Source organism: Balaenoptera musculus, chromosome 4 (genome assembly GCF_009873245.2).
Source record: "Balaenoptera musculus isolate JJ_BM4_2016_0621 chromosome 4, mBalMus1.pri.v3, whole genome shotgun sequence".
Classification (NCBI taxonomy): domain Eukaryota; kingdom Metazoa; phylum Chordata; class Mammalia; order Artiodactyla; family Balaenopteridae; genus Balaenoptera; species Balaenoptera musculus.
In genome coordinates, this window is record NC_045788.1 from 137,099,445 (window position 1) to 137,124,301 (window position 24,857).

Below are 24,857 nucleotides of genomic sequence, written 5' to 3' on the forward strand. Positions count from 1 at the left end.
GATAATATAAAAGTATGAAAATGTTACAGAATTTTGCTTAAATTTTTACATATCTGTTTCTACTTTTACCATGGATGTCAGGAAACTCTGAGATGTATTTAATGCCCAGTTAACAGGCATTTGGTCTAGTCTATCTGATCTATCTATATTTATGTGGTTTAAAGTTTTCTTTTTAAATTAATGTGTGTTCTTTTAATCTGTATCTTTTTCATTGTAAGATATCTGAAAGCCTTTTTGGTGGAAGTAAGTAGGATAAAAAACATGGACAGCCCTTTGAATTACTCACCTTTCAACTTGACTCTGCTTTCAAAAATTATTTTTCTGGTGTCTTAGACCTTTGGCTTGGTTGTTACTTGCTTCTAACCCCAACTCTAGCTCTGTAATGAATTATTAAATGAGCTTTTTTGGAGAAGTGTGGACACGCCTGTGCTTTCTTTCCTCTTCCAGTGGGGCCCTACATCCTTTCACATTAAAGACTTATCTTCTACCAGCTTTAGAGCCATTTAACTAAAAAGATGTTCTTATGTGTGTATAAATTTTATAGCAGTTTGATGCTGTTTAATGCCAGTATTATATTATTGTGGCAATGTGGCAGGATAAAATTGAAGTGAACTCAATGAGGAACATTTCTAAATTGGATTTTGCATGCAATTTATATGTTATAAAAGAGGCACCAAACTAACTTTTGATCATCTGAAAATATCTGATAAATTGTTGTTAACAATTGATTAATGTCAGTTTGTTAATATCTGATAAATCGTTAAGCTGTTAACAGTAGCTTTGTTAAAGCTTGTTTTTAACTGTTTTGGCACCTTGTAAACTAGTTTTTCTGATGTTGCTCTGTGCAGTGTAATTTATAATTTCCTCAAAGTTATTACCAGTTACCTGGACTGTTGCCTAGTCCACCTATTCTTTTTTACTAGTCTTAGAAACTATTTTATAAGAAAAACAGATGTAAGGAAAATAACTCAATCTGTGACCAGCCACAAGGTTTACGACCTTTTGTGTGGGGGGAGGGGCATGGCTGTTTTTCATTAATATGTTATTACAGGCTTCAGAACTAGGCGTGTCTCAGGCCCTTTTTATATTAGCAACACATCAGTTCATATATTATACATTTAAACTTTCATTTTTAAAATCTTTTGCTTTAGGATCAAATATAAAATTGGGATTGACTAGAAGGGGGCATGATGGAACTCGAAATATAAGGAGGATGAAAATGTTCTTTATTTCGTTTAGCATATGTTGATTACATCAGCATATACATTTTCTCCGAAGTCCTTCATATTATACACTCTTTTTGTTTTGAATTTTATTTTTTTATACAGCAGGTTCTTATTAGTCAGCCATTTTATACACATCAGTGTATACATGTCAATCCCAATCGCCCAATTCATCCCACCACCGCCCCCCCCCCCCCCCCCCCCCCCCCCCCCCGTCGCTTCCCCCACTTGGTGTCCATACGTTTGTTCTCTACCTCTGTGTCTCAGTTTCTGCCCTGCAAACTGGTTCATCTGTACCATTTTTCTAGGTTCCACAAATATGCGTTAATATACAGTATTTGTTTTTCTCTTTCTGACTTACTTCACTCTGCGTGACAGTCTCTGGGTCCATCCACGTCCCTACAAATGACCCAATTTCGTTCCTTTTTATGGCTGAATAATATTCCATTGTATATATGTGCCACGTCTTCTTTATCCATTCTTCTGTCGATGGGCATTTAGGTTGCTTCCATGACCTGGCTATTGTAAATAATGCTGCAATGAACATTGGGGTGCATGTGTCTTTTTGAATTATGGTTTTCTCTGGGTATATGCCCAGTAGTGGGATTGCTGGGTCATATGGTAATTCTATTTTTAGTTTTTAAAGGAACCTCCATACTGTCCTCCATAGTGGCTGTATCAATTTACATTCCCACCAACAGTGCAAGAGGGTTCCCTTTTCTCCACACCCTCTCCAGCATTTGCTGTTTGTAGATTTTCTGATGATGGCCATTTTGATGATGGTGGGAGGTGATACCTCATTGTGGTTTTGATTTGCATTTCTCTAAGATCTATACCATCTCACTGTATATAAATTATACCTTAGTTTAGACAATAAATATAAATCAGGTCCTGTTACTCTTCTTGAATGGGAGACTTTGGCGTGGTCACTTAACATCTCCTATTTAAAAAAATGTATAAACAGTGTAACTCTGAAGTGAATTTTACTGTAGATATTTTTCATTTGTTATATATCAGTGTTATTCTGTAACTCCAATAGCAGCTATAGAAAATTCTTTATTTCATTTTTGTGTGTGTTATAAAGAATAAAAATTAATCAGTTTCCTACTGATAGCAGATGTGTCTTGTATGTACTCGATATATGGTGCCCTCACTGCTCCCCGTCCCCAATGATTTTTAATTGCACAGCTGACACTGTATTTTCTCATTTCAGGTTTACTATGCAAAAAAGAAGCGAAGACACCAGCAGGGCCAGGGTGACGATTCTAGTCATAAGAAGGAGCGGAAGGTTTACAATGATGGTTATGACGATGATAACTATGATTATATCGTAAAAAACGGAGAGAAGTGGATGGATCGCTACGAAATTGACTCCTTGATAGGCAAAGGTTCCTTCGGACAGGTAATTTAGTGGAAGATGCTGAATTTCCTAAATTAGAAAGAACGTCTTAGTGAATCATGTTACTATATCCTTTTCTCAGTAGTACACTTTTGATATTTGTAGATAGATCTAAACAACGGATATGTAAGTATTTGGATTATTATAGTTTTCTCTAAAGGTAAGAAAACTGCATCAGCTATAAAAACTCCATTAGACTTTTTAAAAAAAAAACTTTCTGTAACTATCAAGTAGTTATTTTACTAATACTAAGTGGTTGATTTTAATCACTAATAGACAGTATTGCCTCTTTCATATGGGGTTTTTAGTCTCTGGATGGTTCTTCGTTATGTATGATAGAGATAATTACCTTCCTGTCTGATATTCCTCCTCAAAGAGAAAAAAATTACCATTTTCAGCTGGCACAGCGGGTGTCCTCTCGCTTCTTTGGAGACTTGGGACACCAGGGGCTGTGCCCTAAGTTTGTCCTCAGCTCCTCTTCTAGCTCCATCAGGCCTCTAAGTGGGCAGAGGGTCTCCAGGGTCTCCTCTTAAGTCCTCACGGCATCAGCGTTGCTAATATTGTGATTGGCATTGTTCCGATGGTGGGATTGTTCAGACTGCTTCTACCCGGAAGAGTGAGGGAGGAACTCCAGTGGACCTGTTTTTTCTCTTCGTTCCTAGCCTCTTCTCTCCACCCACAGCTCTCTTCTCCTCACTTGCCCACCCTATCCCAGTACAAAGCACAAACCCTAACTACATTAGCCTCTTACATCAGCTGCGCCCAGACCAAGAGCTGTCAGACCTTCCTCCTTGCACTTTTAAAAAGCTTTTCTCAGGGGCTTCCCTGGTGGCGCAGTGGTTGAGAATCTGCCTGCCAGTGCAGGGGACACGAGTTCGAGCCCTGGTCTGGGAAGATCTCACGTGCCGCGGAGCAGCTGGGCCCGTGAGCCACAACTACTGAGCCTGCGCGTCTGGAGCCTGTGCTCCGCAACAAGAGAGGCCGCGATAGTGAGAGGCCCACGCACCGCGATGAAGAGCGGCCCCCACTTGCCGCAACTAGAGAAAGCCCTCGCACAGAAACGAAGACCGAACACAGCCAAAAATAATTTTTAAAAAAGTAAATTAATTAATAAACACTTGACATATTAAAAAAAAAAAAAGCTTTTCTCTGGCTGTGGATCCCCCAGCTGTTCCCACGTATAAATCTCCCTATCTTAATCTCATCAAGTCACAGAGCCTTTTTGTTTGAGGTATGATTTACTGTTAATCCCAGCTTCCTTTGCCTTGTAGCTTTTGTGCTGCGAGTCAGTTACTATAATAACTTGTGATCCAAATACTTCTTTTGACTTGGACAATATTTTGGATTTTGGAGGTTGTTTTTGTTTTTTCTAAAACTATGGAACCTGCGTACTCTTACTTACCTGTTCCTGCCCTGAGAGAAAGCAAAGTATGCCTCTTTTCAACCTGTGAGGAAAAATTCATCATGTGTCAGTCTTAATCACGCTTAGGACAAAAAGTATACTACAGGCCATTAGCAGCTACAGCTCTAGACCCAGACAGATCAAGCTGTTAAACCTATAGGGAAATACGAACAAGCTTCTTAGAAGACCCCTAACTCTGGTGTGGCTCTACCAGGCCCTGGTGTCCCATGTATAATATGTCTGCCCCTGTCCGTGATTTCACAGAATTTTTGTAATTATACGTAATTCAGGGCCTTTCCCCTTGATTTGTAACCTCTTTTTCTCCTGAGTCAGGGGATTCTCAGTGTGTGGGGAGTCCCTCTTTAAGAAAGTATTACTTTTTGTCAGAAGCAGCTTCTGCTTCTCTTTCAGAGCTAATTTTAAGGAAAGGCAGTTCTGAGGCCTACCTCTTAAGTAAGGCTATGAACACCCTGGATTGAGTGTCATCTCCACCTTCAAAATTACACTAACGTTTAGGCAGTTGCTCTCAGCAGGACACCTTTCAAACTTCTGTGATGTCCACCATGAAAACTGGCTATACGGCCTGTTCTCTAAACTTAGTTTTCCTTAAATACTCAGTCTTTGAGCTCACTGTGATGTTTCCCCCTCCCCTTTAATTTTCTCATACTCTGACTCCTAAGAGCAAGTCAGCATAGTAAACCTGTGAAAACATAGGCCTATTTGACATCAAAATCCATTTTACCAGATCAGACTGACTGATGCGTTTTTCCTGGGCTGAGGTGTGTTCAGGGTCAGGACCTGTCACTCACCAAATAAAGTCTTCCTTACCGACTTGGTCAGACTTCCTCTAAATTCTCTGCCAGATCCTTGTCAAAGAAGCGGCTCCTTCATTTCTTAAGCCAATGGTCATCAATCCTGATTGCACATTGAAATTTTCCAGGGAGCTTTGGGGATTGGGGGTGGGGTGGGGAGGGGAGGATGGATACTTAGGCTCCAACCAATTAAATCCGAATCTCTGTGACTGGATTCTGGGCATTGGTGTTTTTGAAAACAGCCTACTGAATGTGTGATATTCAGGGTTGCAAATCATTGCTTTAGCATTGAGCAAGTGAACTATTTGCTAAGTCAGTAAATAGTTGAGTCCATGTTAGTGGCCTTTGTCCTGGAGACCATTAGGATATGGGCACTGAACTGCAACTCTTGGTACAGTCAATATGGTCAGTGAAACAGAAGAATATCAGAAGCACTTGGTCAGATGTTTACATGGGTCGCCTCTGATTTAAAAGACAATAGATAGTATTTTTTTAGAATTGGGTAAAACCAGAGATACTGCACTTTTCATTCCAAGTTTGATTTCAGCTGAACGATTTATGATCTGTGATTGACAATAACCTTGACTGATGTGATCTTGGACCATGCGTTCCATTCTCTTCCTCTAATCCAGTGGTACTCAGCCAACACATTGGAATCACTTGGAGTTCTACCTGCATCTCTGTACTTTCTGAATATGCTAGAAAATGTATCTAAAACTATTATCTATTCAGACTATATGTAATATTATAAATATAATAATATTTAATCACTTATAGCAGTTTCTGATTTGTAGAGATATAGTTTTATCTGTATATTTCCTAATTTTTGTATAAATTTATTAGTAGTGTGAAACTTGTTTTAAATGAGTAAAATTTTAAATGAGAGGTGTGCATGGTGATTTGCACATGAATGTTTCAGTTTCCTTCTCTTTTTAAAACTCAAAATCCCCTAATTATGACATTTTAAACTTTTTTCCTGGTTATTTGTTTTTGATATTTTTTTTATTGAATAAGTGTAAACTAATTCTTCTGGTATATGCCTAAGTTTTTATCTATGAAAATCTAAGTTAAATTTAGGAAGTTATCTACATTTTTCAGATGACTTACAACCTTTTAAGTATCTCACACATATGCTTGGGTTTTAAACCAGGTTTTTCTCTTATTAAAAGAATAGTTAGAAGAATTGTTTTATAATGTTATTTAGTAAGAAAGGTAAAAAAACCCCAAAGCACTTGTCAAGATTCATAATTTATTTCTGAAGGAGGAAAATAGTTAATCTGATTTTAAGAAAGTTATCTATTTTGTGGATGTTTAGAAATACTGTAAGGATGCAAAAGAAATCCATTTGAAAAATGACTTAAAGTGACAATAAAGTAGTAAATGGATGCTATCGAATGGAAACGAACAGGATCTCTTTTAATTAGGAAGGTCAGAAAAAGGGTAATTAGATAAATGTACAATTAAGGTGAACTGTAAACTGTTGTTAAATTGTTCATTAATGAAATAGGTATCATTTATCTTTTTTCTCTTTTAGGTTGTAAAGGCATATGATCGTGTGGAGCAAGAATGGGTTGCCATTAAAATAATAAAGAACAAGAAGGCTTTTCTGAATCAAGCCCAGATAGAAGTGCGACTTCTTGAGCTCATGAACAAACATGACACTGAAATGAAATACTACATAGGTAAACAAACAAACAGGCAAACAAAGCAGTGTGCCCTAACCCAGACCACAAATTTGAGTTAATTGTTATTTTTGTATGAAAATATGTTGATTTTATCTTAAAGTGATTGGGTAAAAATTCAGTTATTTCTGTTGGAGGGCATAGATTTATATATGTTACTTGATCTGGCAGTAATATTTTAAATCTCTGGGAATGTGCATTCTAGGTGGTATATAGTATAAAAACAAATGGGAATAGTGTCTTCTTGGGTTTTTTTGTTTGTTTTTTTCTTTTTGTTTGTTTTTTGAAACAAGCGTCATTTGTTTGCTTTAATGGTGCATGTTTATCTAGAGAGTCCACTTTGTGTTAACTTTAACCATTTCTAATATAGCTCAGAAATTAGAAGTGAGCTAATATGTTGTTAATGGTTACAGAACCATTTTTGGAATGTCTGAGCCAAGATCTCAGGTTCTTCCTCGAGAAATAATAGCCAACATTTCTTGAACTCCTACCATATTCCTTGTGCTTTTCTTCCATCATCTGTAATCATAGCAGTCCTGAAAGGAAGGTGGTAAATCCTTATATTACAGGTAGTTTGTACAAAGAGTAACATACCCAAGGTCCTAGGGCTCTTGGAGCTAGGGTCTGAACCTACCTCTGCCTAACTCCAGAGCTTGTGTTTATTTCATTGTCATATGGTGTTTCTTCTGAATACAAAAAGAGGAGACAGAAGAATTATGAAAATAGTGAAGTCTAGGGCCAATTGATATATGGATAAAACATCTTCTGATTATACATTCTTTAATACTATTCTTAATCAAATCTAAGACACCATAATTTTATGTGCCACCAAGAAACAAATTGCTGCCACCTGTAAAAACAAGATGATGTCAATTTTAAGATAGAGACCTTAGGATCAATTAATTACAGACTTTTGTATAGGCATGTATTAGCAACTCACATTCATAAATGCTAACTTTACCTGAAAAACATATGAGGTTAAGTTTTATTAGCAAACTCCTTTTTAAGAAATGAGGGGAGGGCTTCTCTGATGGCACAGTGGTTGAGAATCCGCCTGCCACTGCAGGGGACCTGGCTTCGAGCCCTGGTCCGGGAAGATCCCACATGCCGCGGAGCAACTAAGGCCGTGCGCCACAACTACTGAGCCTGTGCTCTAGAGCCCGTGAGTCACAACTACTGAGCCCGCATGCTGCAACTGCTGAAGCACGTGCGCCTAGGGCCCGTGCTGTGCAGCAAGAGAAGCCACAGTAATGAGAAGCCCGTGCATCGCAACGAAGGGTAGCCCCTGCTCTCCACAACTAGAGAAATCCCGTGCGCAGCAACGAAGACCCAACACAGCCAAAAATAAATAAAATAAATAAATTTATTTAAAAAAAAATAAAAAGAAATGAAGGGAGGGCAGCATTATGGTTCTTTAGTCCCCCCAAAATAACAGAAACAAAAAAATTGATGTTTAAAGGTGTAAGGTTCACATATTCAGATTAGATTTCATTTATGAAACACCCTTCATTCCTCATTGTTGCAATAAAATGAGCTTATACTATTAATTTTTCTTCCTTAGTGCCTTCTCTGTTAGATATCTGATATAACCCACAGTAATAACATTTGTCTTTCAAGTCTGTTCACACTGCATGTTTCATACTGCATGTTTGCTGTTTACTTTCAGTTACAACTTAGTGTAAGGTGAGCACATTTCCATTCAAGGGGCTTAGGAGGCCAAGAAGGACATTCTAAGGATGCTTGACTTACAGTCTCTAAACATACCTCCCTTCTTCTTTCTCACTCTTGTGTGTTTTATTTTGAATTTTTCTTAAGTAGTAGAGAAAATGTTGATAGCATTACTATAACAATTTATTTCTGCCTTGTTGAAAGAAAACACTAAATGTTAGTTACTTGGTTATGTTATAATAATGGCTGTCATTTTTATTTTTAATAAACTGACTTTAATGATCATTAATTGCATCAGTTATTACAGATATTCTTTTGGATGATTTTTTTTTTTTTAAAGGTTCTTATTTAGGAAGAAGGTGAATTCATGCACAGTGTCTTAAGAAACTGAGTTTTCTATATTGGAAAGCAAGCAAAAAGAACTTTAGATTTAGACACAGCCATGGCAGTCGAGTTGATACGTTAAACTTAAGGTGTCTGGAAGTTGTATTGCTCTTTTATAACGTAAATAACTTAATTTTGAAGTGATTTGATCAATATAATTTAGTCTCATGAGTTGTATAGTCTTTAAGTCTTTGAACTTCTAAAAACTCTTACTTTTTTACCACATAGCATAATTTCTTATCTGGATTATTTGGTACCTGCCATGGTCTAGTTAAAAGAACATTCAGTTTAAGTGTAGAACAAAGTCTTGCCAACCGTCCGTTCTCCTCAAAGTTCAGTTTAAAAAAACTGAACGTATATACTTGTGTTTGAGCTTTCTTTGACAGTGTCTTTAGTGCTCAGCACATTATAGATACTCAGTAAATGAATGATGAATTAGTGGAATTGAGTGGATTGATCTTCCATTGGAAGAACATTCTGATCACAGCTTCTTAGAGGGATTGTCATAATCACGTTTGAATTCTGACACCAGTTACCTTCTGCATTCCTTTTGCGGCTGCTGCTTAACCAGGTCAAAACGCTTGTTTGGACCATGTCTCTGGGGTGTCTTATGTCACATGGAGCTGTGTTCTTAATTTTAAACCTATGAACTCAGTGATTAAGAGCAGATGTTATACATTCTTATGTAACTGTTGGTGAGAGTTGAGTTGTACTATGGACTCCTAGAGAGCCATGTAGTAGTTGTATTGTGTTACTTATCCTAATTTTAGATCATGTGTATCAGGAGTGATCTAAAAGCAATATTGACATGCACTGCTTCCAGGGAGACAGTTCAGGGCTACTACCAGGACAACACAATGTATCCCCTTTCTCAGGGACCAGACATTGAATACTGTCCTAGTTGTTCCAGATAAATCTGTAGAGAAACCTCTGTTTTACATGATACTAAAAGACCAAAATGAAGGTAGCCTTGACAAATGGTTGTTTTATATCATTCCAGTTGAGTTCTAGGTGCTCAGTTTGGTGTGTATAAGAATTTTTATACTGAAGGGCAGTTCTTTATTGAATGACTTCATCTGATGTGAAGTCAGTGTTAATACTTAAAGCACAACTTTTCGAAGCAGTTTGTCGACTGTTAAGCCTTTGTAGAGGATCAGTAGTGATACCAAGTAATGTATTCTATTAGTCTTTACCCATTCATAAGCCTACTCATAATTTCTTGTGATTGAGCTTTATTTTGAAGTTTTCCCAAACCTTCAGTCTTGGACAGGGTGTCCCATGTACCAGTTTGATGAACATAATAATCAAATGCCTTGATTATGAACTCTAGTACCTTACAATGTGATTTTCGAGCCTTTGCTGTATTTGCCCAAAAGAAAAAAAAAAATCTGTCTTCCTTTGACAATTGTTTCAAAAAATTACTAGTGAAATCTAAGGCTCAGCAAAGCAGATTGTGTATATGTATCAAAGCCTTCCCAGAGAGGGCTGCCAAGTACAGCGTCGTCACAAGCTGGACATCCCAGTGGGTGGAGCTTAGATGAAGTTGTGAGGTAGGGCTTTCAGGGAGTACAACGTGTTTTCTCTTACAAGTGACGATAAAATTATCAAAGTATTCTCAGTACTCTTTGTCAATTTGCTACTTGCGTTTTCATACCTGACTTAATTTTTTTTTAAGCAAGGCATTTTGGTGGTACTTCTTGCATTATATTGCTTACTGGCAGACAGTATACACTAATATATTAATTCAGCAGATGAACAATTTAGATATTCTTAACTGATTAAAGAATGTGCTGTTTAGTACAGAATGCCGATCGCCAGATTTTAACTTGATTTTCACTCTGCATTTGACGTTGTCATGTTACAGATTGTTGGAGAGTTCAAATGCATGTTATTCTCATTTTATTGGTATGTATAATTTAAAATGAAACTTTTTTCTCTTTCAGTGCATTTAAAACGCCACTTTATGTTTCGAAACCACCTCTGTTTAGTTTTTGAAATGCTGTCCTACAACCTCTATGACTTGTTGAGGAACACCAATTTTCGAGGTGTCTCTTTGAACCTAACACGAAAGTTTGCACAGCAGATGTGCACTGCACTGCTTTTCCTTGCGACTCCAGAACTTAGTATCATTCACTGTGACCTAAAACCTGAGAATATCCTTCTGTGTAACCCCAAACGCAGTGCAATCAAGATTGTTGACTTTGGCAGTTCTTGTCAGTTGGGGCAGAGGGTAAGTATATTTCAGGACTTGTGAATTAAAATTAGAATTAGGTTAAAACAGTGTGAGTAGATACTTGAAATGTTATTAATCTGTATACAATTTGGAGGTAATTACAGGATGGTTATCTTTAAAATGCAGCACTTGAATCACCTTGTGTTGATACCTATTTTGGGAAATACCTTTTAAAATGCAAATAGTAAACTTTGAATTAGAAGGTATTAGTTTTTCAAAGTTTATCTTAAAAAATTATGTGTATGCTAAAAGTCTAAGAGAAAAGAGGGGATGGATATATTAAATATTAGGTGATTTGTTGTAACTGTATTTCCCAAATAGAGGTCCTTAGTATAAATTTGGGGAAATTCCAATAATAGAACATTGACTCCTTGCTGTAAAATATTTCTCTAAATATAGGTCAAGATAAGTGTTTTTCCTCAAAAGCTGATGGGTAAAAAAAAATGCAGGTAATTTTACATTACACACAGCAATACAGTGTAAATTACTAGGTTGATAGACATACTTGTTTTGATAAATAAGTTTAAATCCTTTTTTTGTTTTATAAATTATGACACTGAACTAGTTTTCTTTAGAGTGCTAAAAACAGACATGTCCATAGCAATAAATAGATTTAGGTTTAGCTGATTTTAGGAAAACAAAGTTTTCCTACGGCTCTTTCTAGCATTATGAAAGCTACTCTCACAGTGTTTTGCATATAAAATAGAAGTTACAGGATGTTCTCTTCTTGAAAGCAACTAGGGTCACCATTTGATAATACTTTATTCATTTAAAATGTTGTTCCTGTTTACTTTAAGTATTGAAACTGCATTTCTTAAAAAAAAAAAGGTAAAAACATAACTAACATGGAGATATTCCTATTTCATATTGGCTTTCCATTTCTTGTTTTTCCAAATTAGTGAAATTTCCTATCCAACTTTATTCCAGCTTTTAAATACAGTAGTTAATTTAATCATGAAGGTTTATGGTCAGTTAACAAGATTGTCTTTTTGTTATTTTCTGCAAATTATCTTATGGTAGCAATGCTACAATGAAATAATTTTTAAAAATGGAAGGAATAGGAAGCAAAGTTTGCAGTTTCGGATGCCTCTGAAAATCAAAAGATGCTCATAGTTGTTAATAGGGATAAAGTATATTGTAAATGGAAAATATGTGCCCATCTTGAGAGTCATTTGAGTAGATTTTAGACTTGTAAAATTTTTTCCTATTTAAACCAAATCATATATGCCGCCCTGATATCAAGCACTACTATCTCTCTCCAGCCAAAGTGAAACAGCTATACCTTTAGCTCAGTGAGTTTTTAACTATGTGAGTGTATCAGAATCCCATGGGAAGTCATTTCCAAAACAGACATACAGTGGCCCTATTCTAGGTCTGCTGGCTCAGTGTTAGAAGGTGGCAGGGCAAGTATGTTTCAGAAAAAGTTTCTCAGGCAGCGATCCTGGCGCACAGGCTTGTAGATAGCCCAACTACTGCTTTAAGCAGCTGGATAGGTAGGTGACAAACTTCCTTTCCTAAGCTGGGAAATAAGTCTCAGTAGTAGGGAGTCTTTGGGGCTTCACGATGCTGTTGGCGTATAAAAACTTGGAAATGTAATACTTCTTCCTGGTCCCTTTCAGTTAGACTTTCTTCACTCTGAGCAGGCCTTAAGGTTGGGCTGACCTGCTTGTGGAGGCATGGGATGGTTCTCAGATTTGGCTGGAGTCGTGGAGGTCACAGAAGCTTTTGTGAGAAGCGACTCCATGCTGCTGGCTGCCTCGTTTGAGTGTTAAGTTAGGAAGTTTGGGTAGGAGGATTTTGTTTGTTTTTCTCCCTTTTTTAAGTAAAACTATCTTTGCTTTTGTAGTATTTCTAGATATAAATTTTAAATGGCCAGGTGAAGATGAATTGGTCTCTGAAGACATCTCAGATTACTTCATCGAAAATAATCCATTTCAAGATTTCTTTTTCTAAGAAGTCTTAGAATGAGATGGAGGGGGACAGGGTAGAGAAGTGATTAGTCAGAAACGACTCCCAATTGAATCTTTACGTGGCAGTGTTTCTAGATTTATCTGTGAGACTGGTACAGTACAGATGTCTGAAATTTCAATTACATTGTGCTGAGTTTGAGTCTTTCTTAATGCTTTGAATTAACCTGAAAAAAGTCTTTCAGGTTAATTTAGATACAATTTAGCTGTTAAATTAATGGTAAACCAAGTACCAGCCATAGCAGGAAAGAATAATTAATAGGGAGATAAATTGTTCTCAATAATATTTTCTTCTAATAAGGCATAATTGTTTTAAGATATATCTTGTTTACCGGTTAGGATTGAACTAAATGAAAGGGCTTGATTTATATATATATATATATTTTTTTTCTTTTTTTTTGCATTTCACAGTCAGATTTACCACTCCCTTAAAACGTTTAGTTCTTTAACAGTATTCATAGTCTAATGTTGAAATCAGTAAATCGAACTCTAATAACCCAGTTATTTTTTGCTGTTAATATTAGACTTGTGTTCTTAATTCATTGTTGACCACAGTTAAACAAAACTTATTTTGGAATTAATACTATTTTGAAATATATTTCAGATATACCAATATATTCAGAGTCGCTTTTATCGGTCTCCAGAGGTGCTACTGGGAATGCCTTATGACCTTGCTATCGACATGTGGTCCCTTGGGTGTATTTTGGTTGAAATGCACACTGGAGAACCTCTGTTCAGTGGAGCCAATGAGGTATATGATGGATCGCTTGAAAAACTCTGTTTTTGTTTTCAATCTCTGACAGTATAATCTGAAAGTTGTTTTTAGGAAAAGATGTCTATTTACCAACTTTAATCATTCAAGTGTTAGGTCAGTTTTGAACTTATTTTATCCATTTTTAATTTTTTTTCAATTATGTAACGGTGAGTTCAGAATTACGAGATGGGAAGCGAGATCTTTCTATCTGCCAGTGGAGGAGAACAATAAATTAGATTAGAAAATGTTAAGTATTTTGGTGTAAATTTTACAGATTTTAAGTATAAGAACAGAAAAAGATGATAATGAAGAAATGAGGACCACCCTAAAAACAGTGTAAACATCAGTGTAAATTCTGAGAGTATGATTTGAAATTAAAGTAAATGATGACTAGTAGGGTTGATGAATATTTGATCTAAATAATTCAGGGTAAATTAGGACTATAGAATTTTAGAGCAAGTCCACAGGTGTTCATTCTGTGTTCTTAGAAGATTTTTGAAGGTCAGAGGCAGTGCCTGGGAAGAGGGAGGGCAAGGGAGAGGGAGGCCAAGCTCCCTTACAGTCAGAGGAATGGGCTTTCATTGGTTTTAAAACTATTTGCTTGTGGGATCCTGTTGTGTTTTGTTTTTTAAAGAAAAGTTAACCATTGCAGATCGTGATCAGTCCATTCATTTATACGTGAGAAAAGAAAGACTAATGAAATTTCATGACTTGAACTGGGTTATACAACTGTCAATAAATAGTGTCAGAAACGTGTCCCTTCCTCCTTCCTTTTAATTCACTTCACTCTAGCCAGTGAGCTGCTCTTCGGCAGAACTGCCATAAGTGTGTCTTTGGTTTTCTTTTAATAATAAATAATATAAAGGTAATAGTACCTTTTTCATGGGCTTAAACAATATTAGGAGCATCTGAAACTTCAGTGGCTTCCTTCTCACTCACGGTGAAAGCCAGAGCCCTTTTGAGTAGCTTGAACACCCCTTACTCCCTCTGTCTCCTGTTCTCCCTCCACCTCTCCCTGCTGTCCTGTCCCCTGTCCCCTGCTCCATCTCCCGGCCCAGCACACACAACTCTCTCTCAGGTCCCTACGAACCACAGGCCTGTACCAGGGCCCTTGCGTTCATTCTTTCCTCCGTGCCTGGAGTGCTCTTGCTCCTGCCCTCGCGGCCTTCATGTTTTTGCTCTCATGTCACCTTCTCGGGGAAGCCTTTCGTGACACCCTGTTTTAAGTTGCAGTGCCCTTCTCACTCTCCATCCCCTTTTAATTTTCTCCATGGTTCTTAGTGGTCATCTGATATTTATTTGCTTATTATGTATTTGCTTCTTGGTGATCTCTTCCTCTATAACACAAACTTTTGGGCAGGGATTTTTGTCTGTTTTGTTTATTGCTGTGTTCTAGTGGGCATGGTTTCCAGCATATAGTAGACGCTCAGTATTTGAGTGAATTAATCTGCACTTAAAAAAAATACTTTTATTGGGTCCACACTTTTAAGCCTTTGGGTTTTTTTTTCTGTGTGTGTGATTATTTAACTAAAATTCTCCCAAAACTTAAACTTTAAAACTCCCTCCAATCATTTCCTTACTCTCCATTGTATCCATGACCACCTGCCATCCCATGGATATACGTGTTTGCTTAATTGTGTGCTCTCCCCTCTGTGGAGTGTGGGGCTCAAGGAGGGCAGGGACTTTATCTCTTGTGTTCATTATTCTATGCTTACTGCCCCGAGGAGTGCCCAACACACAGGAGATGCTTGATTTATTTATTTCTAATTTATGAATGAATGAATGAATGAATTGATGAGCACAGATAGGATGTCCTACAGTAGAAATTACAGGTTTTTTGTTTTTATTTTTAATACAGGTAGATCAGATGAATAAAATAGTGGAAGTTCTGGGTATTCCACCTGCTCATATTCTTGACCAAGCACCAAAAGCAAGAAAGTTCTTTGAGAAGTTGCCAGATGGCACTTGGAACTTAAAGAAGACCAAAGATGGAAAACGGGTAAAATAGGGAAATAATTTTTTTGAGCCTTTTTTATTTCTTTACTGAGCTGTCTCTATATAGCGCATTTTGTATTTACTTGAAATCAGTGTTGCTGAAGTCAGTTATTAACAGTAGTTCCATTGATAACTTAGGTATATATTTTCTTCATAAGTTGGTTATAGAGTTTGACCTGAACTATCTGTATGGACCAGTGTTTGCTTAGTGCTCTTTAAGGCTTCATTTTGAAACTATATGTCTGCCTTTTGAGGTAGCTGATCAAATCACCATGCCTTGTTTCCACAGTAGAATTAGTAAGTTTGACTTTTGTTTCTCATAGTTTGAGTATATAGTGAAGTCACAGTTAACAATACTGCAGCTGTGAACAGTGGAAGTCATAATTGCAGTAAATGGCTCTTTTTTTTTAAGTTCAGATGAGAGAAAAGGATTTTTGACTTAAGCAGTTTGTGGCAAGAATATGAAGTGACTAAATGGTCCTTTGATAGATTTCAGATTCCTAGCTTGGGTAACAGGAGTTTCACATCTCCAAAATCTTTAAAATTTAAGTGAGGTTTTTAACACGTTAGGTACGTTTTAGTAATTTTCTTTTATCTGAGAACTTTTTTCAGATACCTAAACTATGTCAGTTTAATAGAGTAAATGATAACAGTTTTGCATCTTGATTTACATCTTTGTTTTATATATCTGAAAATAATCATGTTTTGTAATCTAGTTTGTTTCTAGTATAAGATGAAAATAATCTATAAATATGTGATTGTATGTGATACGTATACCAGACACCTTGTGATTGTAGTTTTTGCATTTTCAACACTTAAGAGATTTTATTTTTGCCACACTTTTTATTTTGCCCTTGCGTTTTAGCGATGCTGCCACCAGGTGTCATTTCCAGTGAACTGAAGATGATGCTTACGTGCTGTAATTCACCTTCAGCTATGCAGTCTTAACTTTTAATATCAAATGGGTTTTTTTTAAAGAATATTAAAAAAAAAAAAATATATATATATATATATATATAAAATTGTATCTTTCACAATTGATTTGTAACTTACTGCATTCTGCCTTATTCTCTGAAGTTCCAGGCATTGTAATATCCGGCAGCTAAATTATGCCTACTCCCCGTAAGGAAGGGATGGAAAATACCAAGCAAGACATCCTGAATCCTTTTGCCTTTGTCCACATAGCTTTATCAGTCATGGCCCCTTTTCCCATTGAACCAAAACACAGCCTAGGAGTCCTGAGCTTCTGCAGCATTCAGGGTTGCTCCTGCCAGTTGATTTTAATTGGCATGGAGGAGGTGAAGCCTTCTTTATGTTTTTATCTCTCTGCAATACAGGCTGCCACTTCTTTTTCCAGTTTGAAGTTTTTTTTCCCTTCTTCTTCTGCTGTTTTTTTTCCTTTTTCTAAATGAAACATTCATCTCATTCCATTTCCCTAATCTCTGCCTTATAAAACCACAGTTAAGTCACAGTGAATTGTAACCTATCATTTCTCCAAAATTCAGGTATAATTATTTTAAATTGTTTAGGGAGGACATTTCAGAAAAGAGTAGTTAAATCTTTTCCCTTAAAATTGAAAATGAGTATCTTGACCTACATTTAATACATATTAATTAACCATAGATTGAGATTTTCTTCAGCTGCAATTAAGCAACTGACTTAAGAAACTTTTATTTTTTAAAGTGTAAAATAATTACTTCTCTTTAAATAGAAATAAATTTTCAGCAACAAAAAAATCAAATCCATAACCAAATGGTTACATTATAACGATGCACTGGGGATTTTAACCCTAAGTATAAACAGGTGTGCATGCACTATCATTGGGTATATTTGTTTGCTTTATTCCCTTAGTGATGTTATTTTTACTTTTAATTTCTCATTTTATGTTTCAAGGGCCCATTTTAGCTTCCTAGTAATGAAATCCATACCTACTATCTATTTTTTTCCTTTGGTGGGGAAGGGGGATGAAGAATTAAGAGTATAAATGATGCTATCTTGTTGAAGTATAATTTATATACAGTAAGATGAGTATTTTAAGTGTTCTAACTTTTTAGCTTTTAAATACAACAGTATATATCCACTACCTAAAACAAGGCATAGAGTACTTCCACCACCTCTTATATCCGTTTCTGTCATCTCACCCTCAGTTTCTGATTTCTGTCATCATAGGTTAGTTTTGGCTATTCATAGGAAAAATTCATGTAAATGGGATCTGTATAGTATTTATTACTTTGTTTCTTTCACTTAACAGACATTGTTTTTGGAGATTCATCCATATTGTGTCTCAGAAGTTACTCCATATTATTGCTTCATAGTATTTCATTGAATGGAAATATTGTATTTATATTTACCTGTCAGTGGATGTTTGGGTTGTTTCCAGTTTAGGACTATTATGAATAAGGCTACTGGGAACATTCTTGTATCAACTTTTGTACACTTAAGTTTTCATTTCTCTGGGGTCACTACTTAGAAGTAGAATTGCCAGATCATAGGGTGTATGTGTGTTTACCTTCGTAAGAAAAGAGCAAACAGTTTTATCATTTTGCATCCCCACAAGGTATGAGAGTTCCAGTTGCATGACATCCTCACCATTTGATGTGGTTGGTCTTTTTGATTTTAGCCATTCTAATGGGTATATAGTGGTTTTCATTTGCATTTCCCCATGACTGATGATAGTGACCACCTTTTCATGTGCTCATTAGCCATTCATGTATCTTCTTTTGTGATAGTCTTTCCAGTCTTTTGCCTGTTTGTTATTGGGATGTTTAATTGTTGAGCTGTAGGAGTTCTTTTTTTTAACATGTAATGGATATAAGTCCTTCGTCACATATATGTCAGTATTTATTCTCAGACTGCGGCTCGCCTATTTCTTTTCTTAGTAGTTTTTAATGAGCAGGAAATTTAATCTCTTTTTTTATGAATAGTGTTTTTTGTATTCTAAGAAGTCTTTACCTTCCTCAAGTTTATGAAGATGCTCTCCTTTAAAAGTTTTTTTTAAATTGAAGTGTATGTAGTTGATTTACAATGTTGTATTAGTTTCAGATGTACAGCATAGTAATTCAGTTATACATACCTACCTACATACATTCTTTTTCAGATTCTTTTCCCTTCTAGGTTATTGCAAAATATCTAGTATGTCCTTGTTGGTTATCTGTTTTATATATACTAGTGTGTATATGTTAATCCCAAACTCCTAATTTATCCCTCCCCCATCCCTTTCCCCTTTGGTAACCATAAATTTGTTTTCTATGTCTGTAGGTCTATTTCTGTTTTGAAAGTAAGTTCATTTGCATCTTTCTTTTCTTTTTTTTTTTAGATTCCACATATAAGTGATCTATTTGTCTTTCTTTGGCTTATTTCACTTAGTATGATAATCTCTAGGTCCATCCATGTTGCTGCAGATGGCATTATTTCATTCTTTTCTATGGCTGAGTAATATTTTGCTATATATATATATATATAGAGAGAGAGAGAGAGAGAGAGAGAGAGAGAGAGATACACCCCACATCATCTTTATCCACTCACCTGTCGATGGACATTTAGGTTGCTTCCATGTCTTGGCTATTGTATTGGGTTGGCCAAAAAGTTCGGGTTTTTCTGCAAGATGTTATGGAAAAAACCCGAACGAACTTTTTGGCCAACCCAATAAATAGTCTTGCAGTGAACATCAGGGTGTTTGTATCTTTCTGAATTAGTTTTCTCTGGATATATGTCCAGGAGTCAGATTGCAGGATCATATGGTAACTCTATTTTTAGTTTTTAAGGAACCTCCATACTGTTCTCCATAGCGGTTGTACCAAATTACATTCCCACCAACAGTGCAGGAGGGTTCCCTTTTCACCACACCTTCTCCAGCATTCATTATTTATAGACTTCTCCATAATGGCCATTCTGACTGGTGTGAGGTGATACCTCATTGTAGTTTTGATTTGCGTTTCTCTAATAATCAGCGATGTTGAGCATCTTTTCATGTGCCTGTTGGCCTTATCTTTCTTCGAGAATCTTTACATCCTTCCTTTGTGTGTGTCTGTCTGTGTATATTTGTTTTATCAATAACTGAGAGGAGTGTTCATCTTTAGTGATGATACTGGATTTGTCTTAATCTCCTTCAGTTGCTTTATGTTTTTTGAAGCTCTCTTAATAGGTATACCTATTTAGTATTGTTAGGACTTGGTGATAAATTCAGTCTTTCATTACCATGAAATATTCCTCTTTATCTCTAATAATATTTTTGTCTTTAAGTCTACTTTGTCTAATATTACTCTAGCTATACTGGCTTTTTAATTCTTAACATTTTTATAGTGTTGTTTTTTTACCCTTTTACTGTAAACCTGTTCACACTTTTGTATGTAAAGTATGACTTTTGTATACAAAATGTAGTTGAGTCATCCTTTTTAATCTAGTCAAATAGTATCTTTCTTTCACAATGAATATTTAGCCTATTTAATTATTCAGGGGTTTGGGTTTTAGACTCTTGCCTTATTTGTATTCTATTTGTTTTATCTGTTCTTTGTTCCCTGTTCCTTCTTTACTGCCTTCTTTTGAGTTGAGTACTTTTTGGTATTTTATTTCACCTTTTCTTAATTGACTGTTTAGCTGTTCTTCTGTGTGTAATTTTTAGTGTTGCTTTTACTACATGCATCTTTAACATACCAGTTGAGCTTAACAAAATGTTATATCACTTGATAAACCGTGTGATAACCACGTGCTTTTGTCTAACCACTTCTGTCTCTTGTCGTCATATATCACTTGTTATATGTTATATATAACAGGAATTCCCTGGTGTTCCAGTGGTTAGGACTTGGAGCTTTCACTGCTGTGGCCCCAAGTTCAGTCCCTGGTTGGGGAACTAAGATCCTGCAAGCCCAAAAGAAAAAAAAAGTTCTTTTCATTTTACCCATAGAATTTTTCATTTCTTTTTGCAGTTCCTGACTTCAGTCTTGTATTATGTTCCTTCAGCTTGAAGAACTTCCTTTAACTTTTTATTTTATAGTGAATAACTTCTGCTGATGAATTCTCTCAGCAGTTGTTTATCTGAAAATATCTTTATTCACCTTCGTTTTTGGGAAGATATTTTCCATGGATATGGAAATTACAAATTGATATAGAGTTTTAGGTTTACGTTTCAGCAAAAGAAAATGAAGTTGTTTAAATATGTTAATGACATTGTTTTCTGTATTACATTGTTTCTGAAGAAAAGTCAGTGGTTTTTCTAAGCATTGTTTTCTTTATGAAATATTTCTCTCTCTTCCCCCTGGCTGATTTTGATGCTTTTTTTTAATTATTGTACTTTAAGATGTTTTTATTTGATTCTCACAATAAGAAGATGACGATAGTAATAATAGATATTCTTGGTTTCATTTTTACACATCAGAAAACTGAGATTTAAGAGTGTTAAATAAATTCTTTGGCGACCACAGCAAGGAATGGTAGGGCTAGAAAGCAAGCTCAGGTCTTCTCCAGCTGCGCTTAGCACGCTCTCACGCTGAGAAAGAGAAGTTGGGGATATAGCGAAGAAGGAAAATGCCTTTAGCACAGGGATCTTCTGTGGAAGAGAAGAGTAAAGAAGCAAGCAATTTGGGTGACGCACTCAAACATGACATATAAAAGCTGGTATGAATTTTGTAGATCTTTTCGTTCAACCTCTTTTTTTTTTTTTGCTTTTTTTTTTTAATGTTTGATTTTTCAGCAGTTTGACTATTAGGTTCTTATGTATAGTTTTCCTTGTATTTATTTTCCATGGAGTTTGCTGAGTTTGTTAGACCTGTGGGTTAATCTCTTTCATCAATTTTTGAAAGTGCTCAGACATCATCCTTTCAAATATTTGTTCTGCTTCACTCTCTCTTCTCCTGCTAATTATTCAATTAAATATATGTTATAGTGCTTACTATTAGAGGTCTCTGTTTGGTTTATTCATTTTGTTTTCTTTTTGTGTGTTAGTTTAGGTAATTTCTTTGCTCTTTCTAGTTCACTGATTGTTTTTCTTCTGTTGAGCCCAGTCTGCTGTTAAAACCATTAAATGGATTCTCTGCATTTTTTTAGTTCTAGTGTTTTCACTTAATTTATCTTTTCTTTAAAAAATAGTTTTAAGTAACACCCCCCCCAATCTATCCACACGTTACCTAGCTTTTGAACTAAATTCTTTTTATCATAGTTATTTTTTAAAAATTAATTTATTTATTTATTTTGGCTGCGTTGGGTCTTTGTTGCTGTGTGCGGGCTTTCTCTGGTCGTGGCGAGCGGGGGCTACTCTTTGTCGCGATGCGCGGGTTTCTCATTGTGGTGGCTTCTCTTGTCGCGGAGCACGGACTCTAGGCGCGCGGGCTTCAGTAGCTGTGGCACATGGGCTCAGTAGTTGTGGCTTGTGGGCTCTAGAGCGCAGGCTCAGTAGTTGTGGCGCACAGGCCTAGTTGCTCCGCGGCATGTGGGATCTTCCTGGACCAGGGCTCGAACCCGTGTCCCCTGCATTGGCAGGCAGATTCTTAACCACTGCGCCACCAGGGAAACCCCATAGTTATTTTAAAATACCTGTGTGTCAATTTCAACATTTGGGTCATTTATATATGTGGGTTTTCTACTATTTTTTTCACTTGATCATGGACGCTTTTTGTTTGTTTGTTTCATGTGTCTGTAATTTTTTATATGTATGTTGGACTTGCTGTATTTAAGAACAGTTGAGATGGAAGTAAATCTTATTTCCCTTTAGAAAGAGGCATGCCACTTACTGTGTCAGGCTACTAGTGTGATGAGACTGAGTCAATTTCATTTGTAGTTTAGCTGAATCTGGGCTTAGTTTGTTTTGTTTGTTTGCTTGACTTAGATTCTGTTCTCCACTGTCTTCTTAGGTTGTAAGCGGTGTTTGGAAACTGGAGAGATCTTTTATGCATTGTTGCCCAGCCAGCAACCTGCTGCTAACTCTTGGTGCCTCGGGGTGACCTGTGTCCATACTGCTGCTCTGGCCCCAGCTCTGCGGCGCCCTGGGGGACCCTCCCTGGGTCATCTGCCTGTCCCATCCTTTGGCCCAGCCACACATGGCTGTTAGAAGTTGGTTGGGAGTTGGGCTGGACTCTTCTTAGTCACATCTGTGGCATTTGCTCCTTCTCTCACCATAAGTCTCTTCTTTCCTAGGAAAGACTGTTAATTTTCTAGAATTTAGTTAATCTGGTTTCTTTAGTCCTCAGCTCTCTGATAGGTTTTTAAAAAGCAGTGATTTTGTTGTTTGCCTGCCTGGCTTGTTCTTGATTTTAGAGTAAGAGCGATGGTCTCTTGTGAATTTCTACATTGTACCTAGAAGCAACAATCCAGTGATACTATTCTGAATAAATTCAGTATCCATAGGGATTTTAAAGGTTATACTGTTATCTGTTAAAATGAGTTCCCAGAAAATCTCAGCACATGTTAAGGCAATTTATTATTAAACATATTTTCTATCAATAAAATGAGGCATAAATAATTTACTTTTGATTTTTTTATCTGCATATGAGCAGGTAGGGTTAGACCCATGATTCTTTATTAGGAGTGACTTTTAAAGCTTTAATGAGCCACTGTTGCTGAGTAAGTGCCCCTGAGTTCACAGGTGTACTGGGCAGAAAAGAGGTTCACAATCACTGGTTGGCACACTTCCTTTGTAAAGGACCCCATAGTAAAGGTTTTGGCTTTGTGGCCTTCTGTTGCGTATTCTTACTTGGTTTTGTTTGTTTTTACAATCTTTAAAAATACAAAAACCATTCATAGTGGAGGCTATATAAAAAGAGGCTCTGAGCCAGGCCATAGTTTGTTGATCTCTGGGCTAGATGATCTTTATAGTCATTTCTGGTCTCAAAATTGAATTTCTCCTAACTACAGTGTGTTCGGAATAGTACTTGTGAAAATATAGAGGATCTAACTATAAAGCATATTTTTAATAAAGGCCTCAATATTATCATACATGTAAGCATATGTGACATTATGTAGGCTTTTACATATTCCATCAGATTTAGAGAAAGCCTTTTTATCTTTTTTCTCTTTAGGAGTATAAACCACCAGGAACCCGCAAACTTCATAATATTCTCGGAGTAGAAACAGGAGGACCTGGTGGGCGTCGTGCTGGGGAATCGGGTCATACGGTAGCTGACTACTTGAAGTTCAAAGACCTCATTTTAAGGATGCTTGATTATGACCCCAAAACTCGGATTCAACCTTACTACGCCCTGCAGCACAGCTTTTTCAAGAAAACAGCTGACGAAGGTACAAATACAAGTAATAGTGTATCCACGAGTCCTGCCATGGAGCAGTCACAGTCTTCGGGCACCACCTCCAGTACATCTTCAAGCTCAGGTCTGTTCTTTTGATATTATATTAGGCTTTGAAATGTTTCCTCTTTTCTTTACAAAGTAGGGGTTATTTTAAAGTTTTTTAAAGTTTGTTAATGGGTGGGAGGAATTATTTTTCCCGAATCTATTCTTTGTGGCTAGTAAAAAAATTCACCTCCCCCAAAGCTTTAATACTTAATTATGCATATAATAAATTCTGCTTGGAAACAATACTCTTTATTAGCCAAATTTTAAAATGGAAATACTTGGTTCACATGCTTGAGTTTTCCCCTGACTTAACCAAACTTGGTCATATTTTAGTTCAGTGGTTGATGTGAAAGGACATAGAGAATTGGAAGCCTTCCTGGTATACTTTCAGGTTAATACAGATTTTTTTTGGTGACTCACTTCTCGTTATAGTTTTAGGATATATACTTGAACAAAATTAACTTTACACTCACAAGGTGTACCGTGTTGTGATACTTCAGGTGGATCATCGGGGACGAGCAACAGTGGGAGAGCCAGGTCGGACCCAACGCACCAGCATCGGCACAGCGGCGGGCACTTCACGGCCGCCGTCCAGGCCATGGACTGTGAGACACACAGCCCCCAGGTGAGCGGTCACACAGCCCTTCGTTCACGCCCTCCACTGTACCTGGGGGTACCAGTGTTGGATGCCAAGTGTTTTTAGAATGATAACGTCATTTACTCTAAAAGGTTCATAGCTTCCTTGGTTGTAAGGAATTCTAACTTACACATCCTTGCAACTTTTTCCCTCCGCGTTTAGAAATAGCTGCCATTTATTGAGTGCATACCAGCTGTTGCTCCAGGTGTTTGTTTATCTCGTTTACTCTGGCAGCATTTTGAGCCTTGCCCTGTTTGGATTTTCATTTTACTTTGGGAACTGTGACTTCAAGGTTTAGGGAACTTTCCGAGGTGCGTGATCTTAATTACTGCACTCCACTGCCTCTCGTGATCTGCTATCACTGATAGTCCTAGATTCTGAATCAGTTTGTGTTTGATTTTCACCTCCATTTTTTGTTTTGA

General features: G+C 36.7%; 1 protein-coding gene and 1 long non-coding RNA gene across 18 annotated transcripts in view; one reads left to right on the forward strand and one right to left on the reverse strand.

Annotated features, from left to right (window-relative positions):
• Positions 1-24,857, forward strand: part of DYRK1A (dual specificity tyrosine phosphorylation regulated kinase 1A) — a 148,896-nt gene that overhangs the window by 115,047 nt on the left and 8,992 nt on the right. For 13 of the 17 annotated variants that reach the window (XM_036851132.1, XM_036851137.1, XM_036851144.1 and 10 more), the window contains 7 exons: positions 2,437-2,625; positions 6,371-6,518; positions 10,514-10,800; positions 13,375-13,521; positions 15,383-15,523; positions 23,529-23,835; positions 24,275-24,423. In XM_036851132.1, coding sequence (XP_036707027.1) covers positions 2,437-2,625; positions 6,371-6,518; positions 10,514-10,800; positions 13,375-13,521; positions 15,383-15,523; positions 23,529-23,835; positions 24,275-24,423 — 1,368 coding nt within the window. Of the gene's footprint in view, positions 1-2,436; positions 2,626-6,370; positions 6,519-10,513; positions 10,801-13,374; positions 13,522-15,382; positions 15,524-23,528; positions 23,836-24,230; positions 24,424-24,857 lie in introns of those variants that run through there. The other 4 variants (XM_036851134.1, XM_036851143.1, XM_036851136.1 and 1 more) reach the window with 2 other exon arrangements.
• LOC118894701 lies at positions 2,561-5,556 on the reverse strand. The gene is made up of 4 exons (XR_005019735.1): positions 4,853-5,556; positions 4,025-4,067; positions 3,012-3,226; positions 2,561-2,652 (listed from the first exon to the last, which is right to left on the reverse strand). It is a non-coding gene; the product is annotated as an uncharacterized LOC118894701 (long non-coding RNA).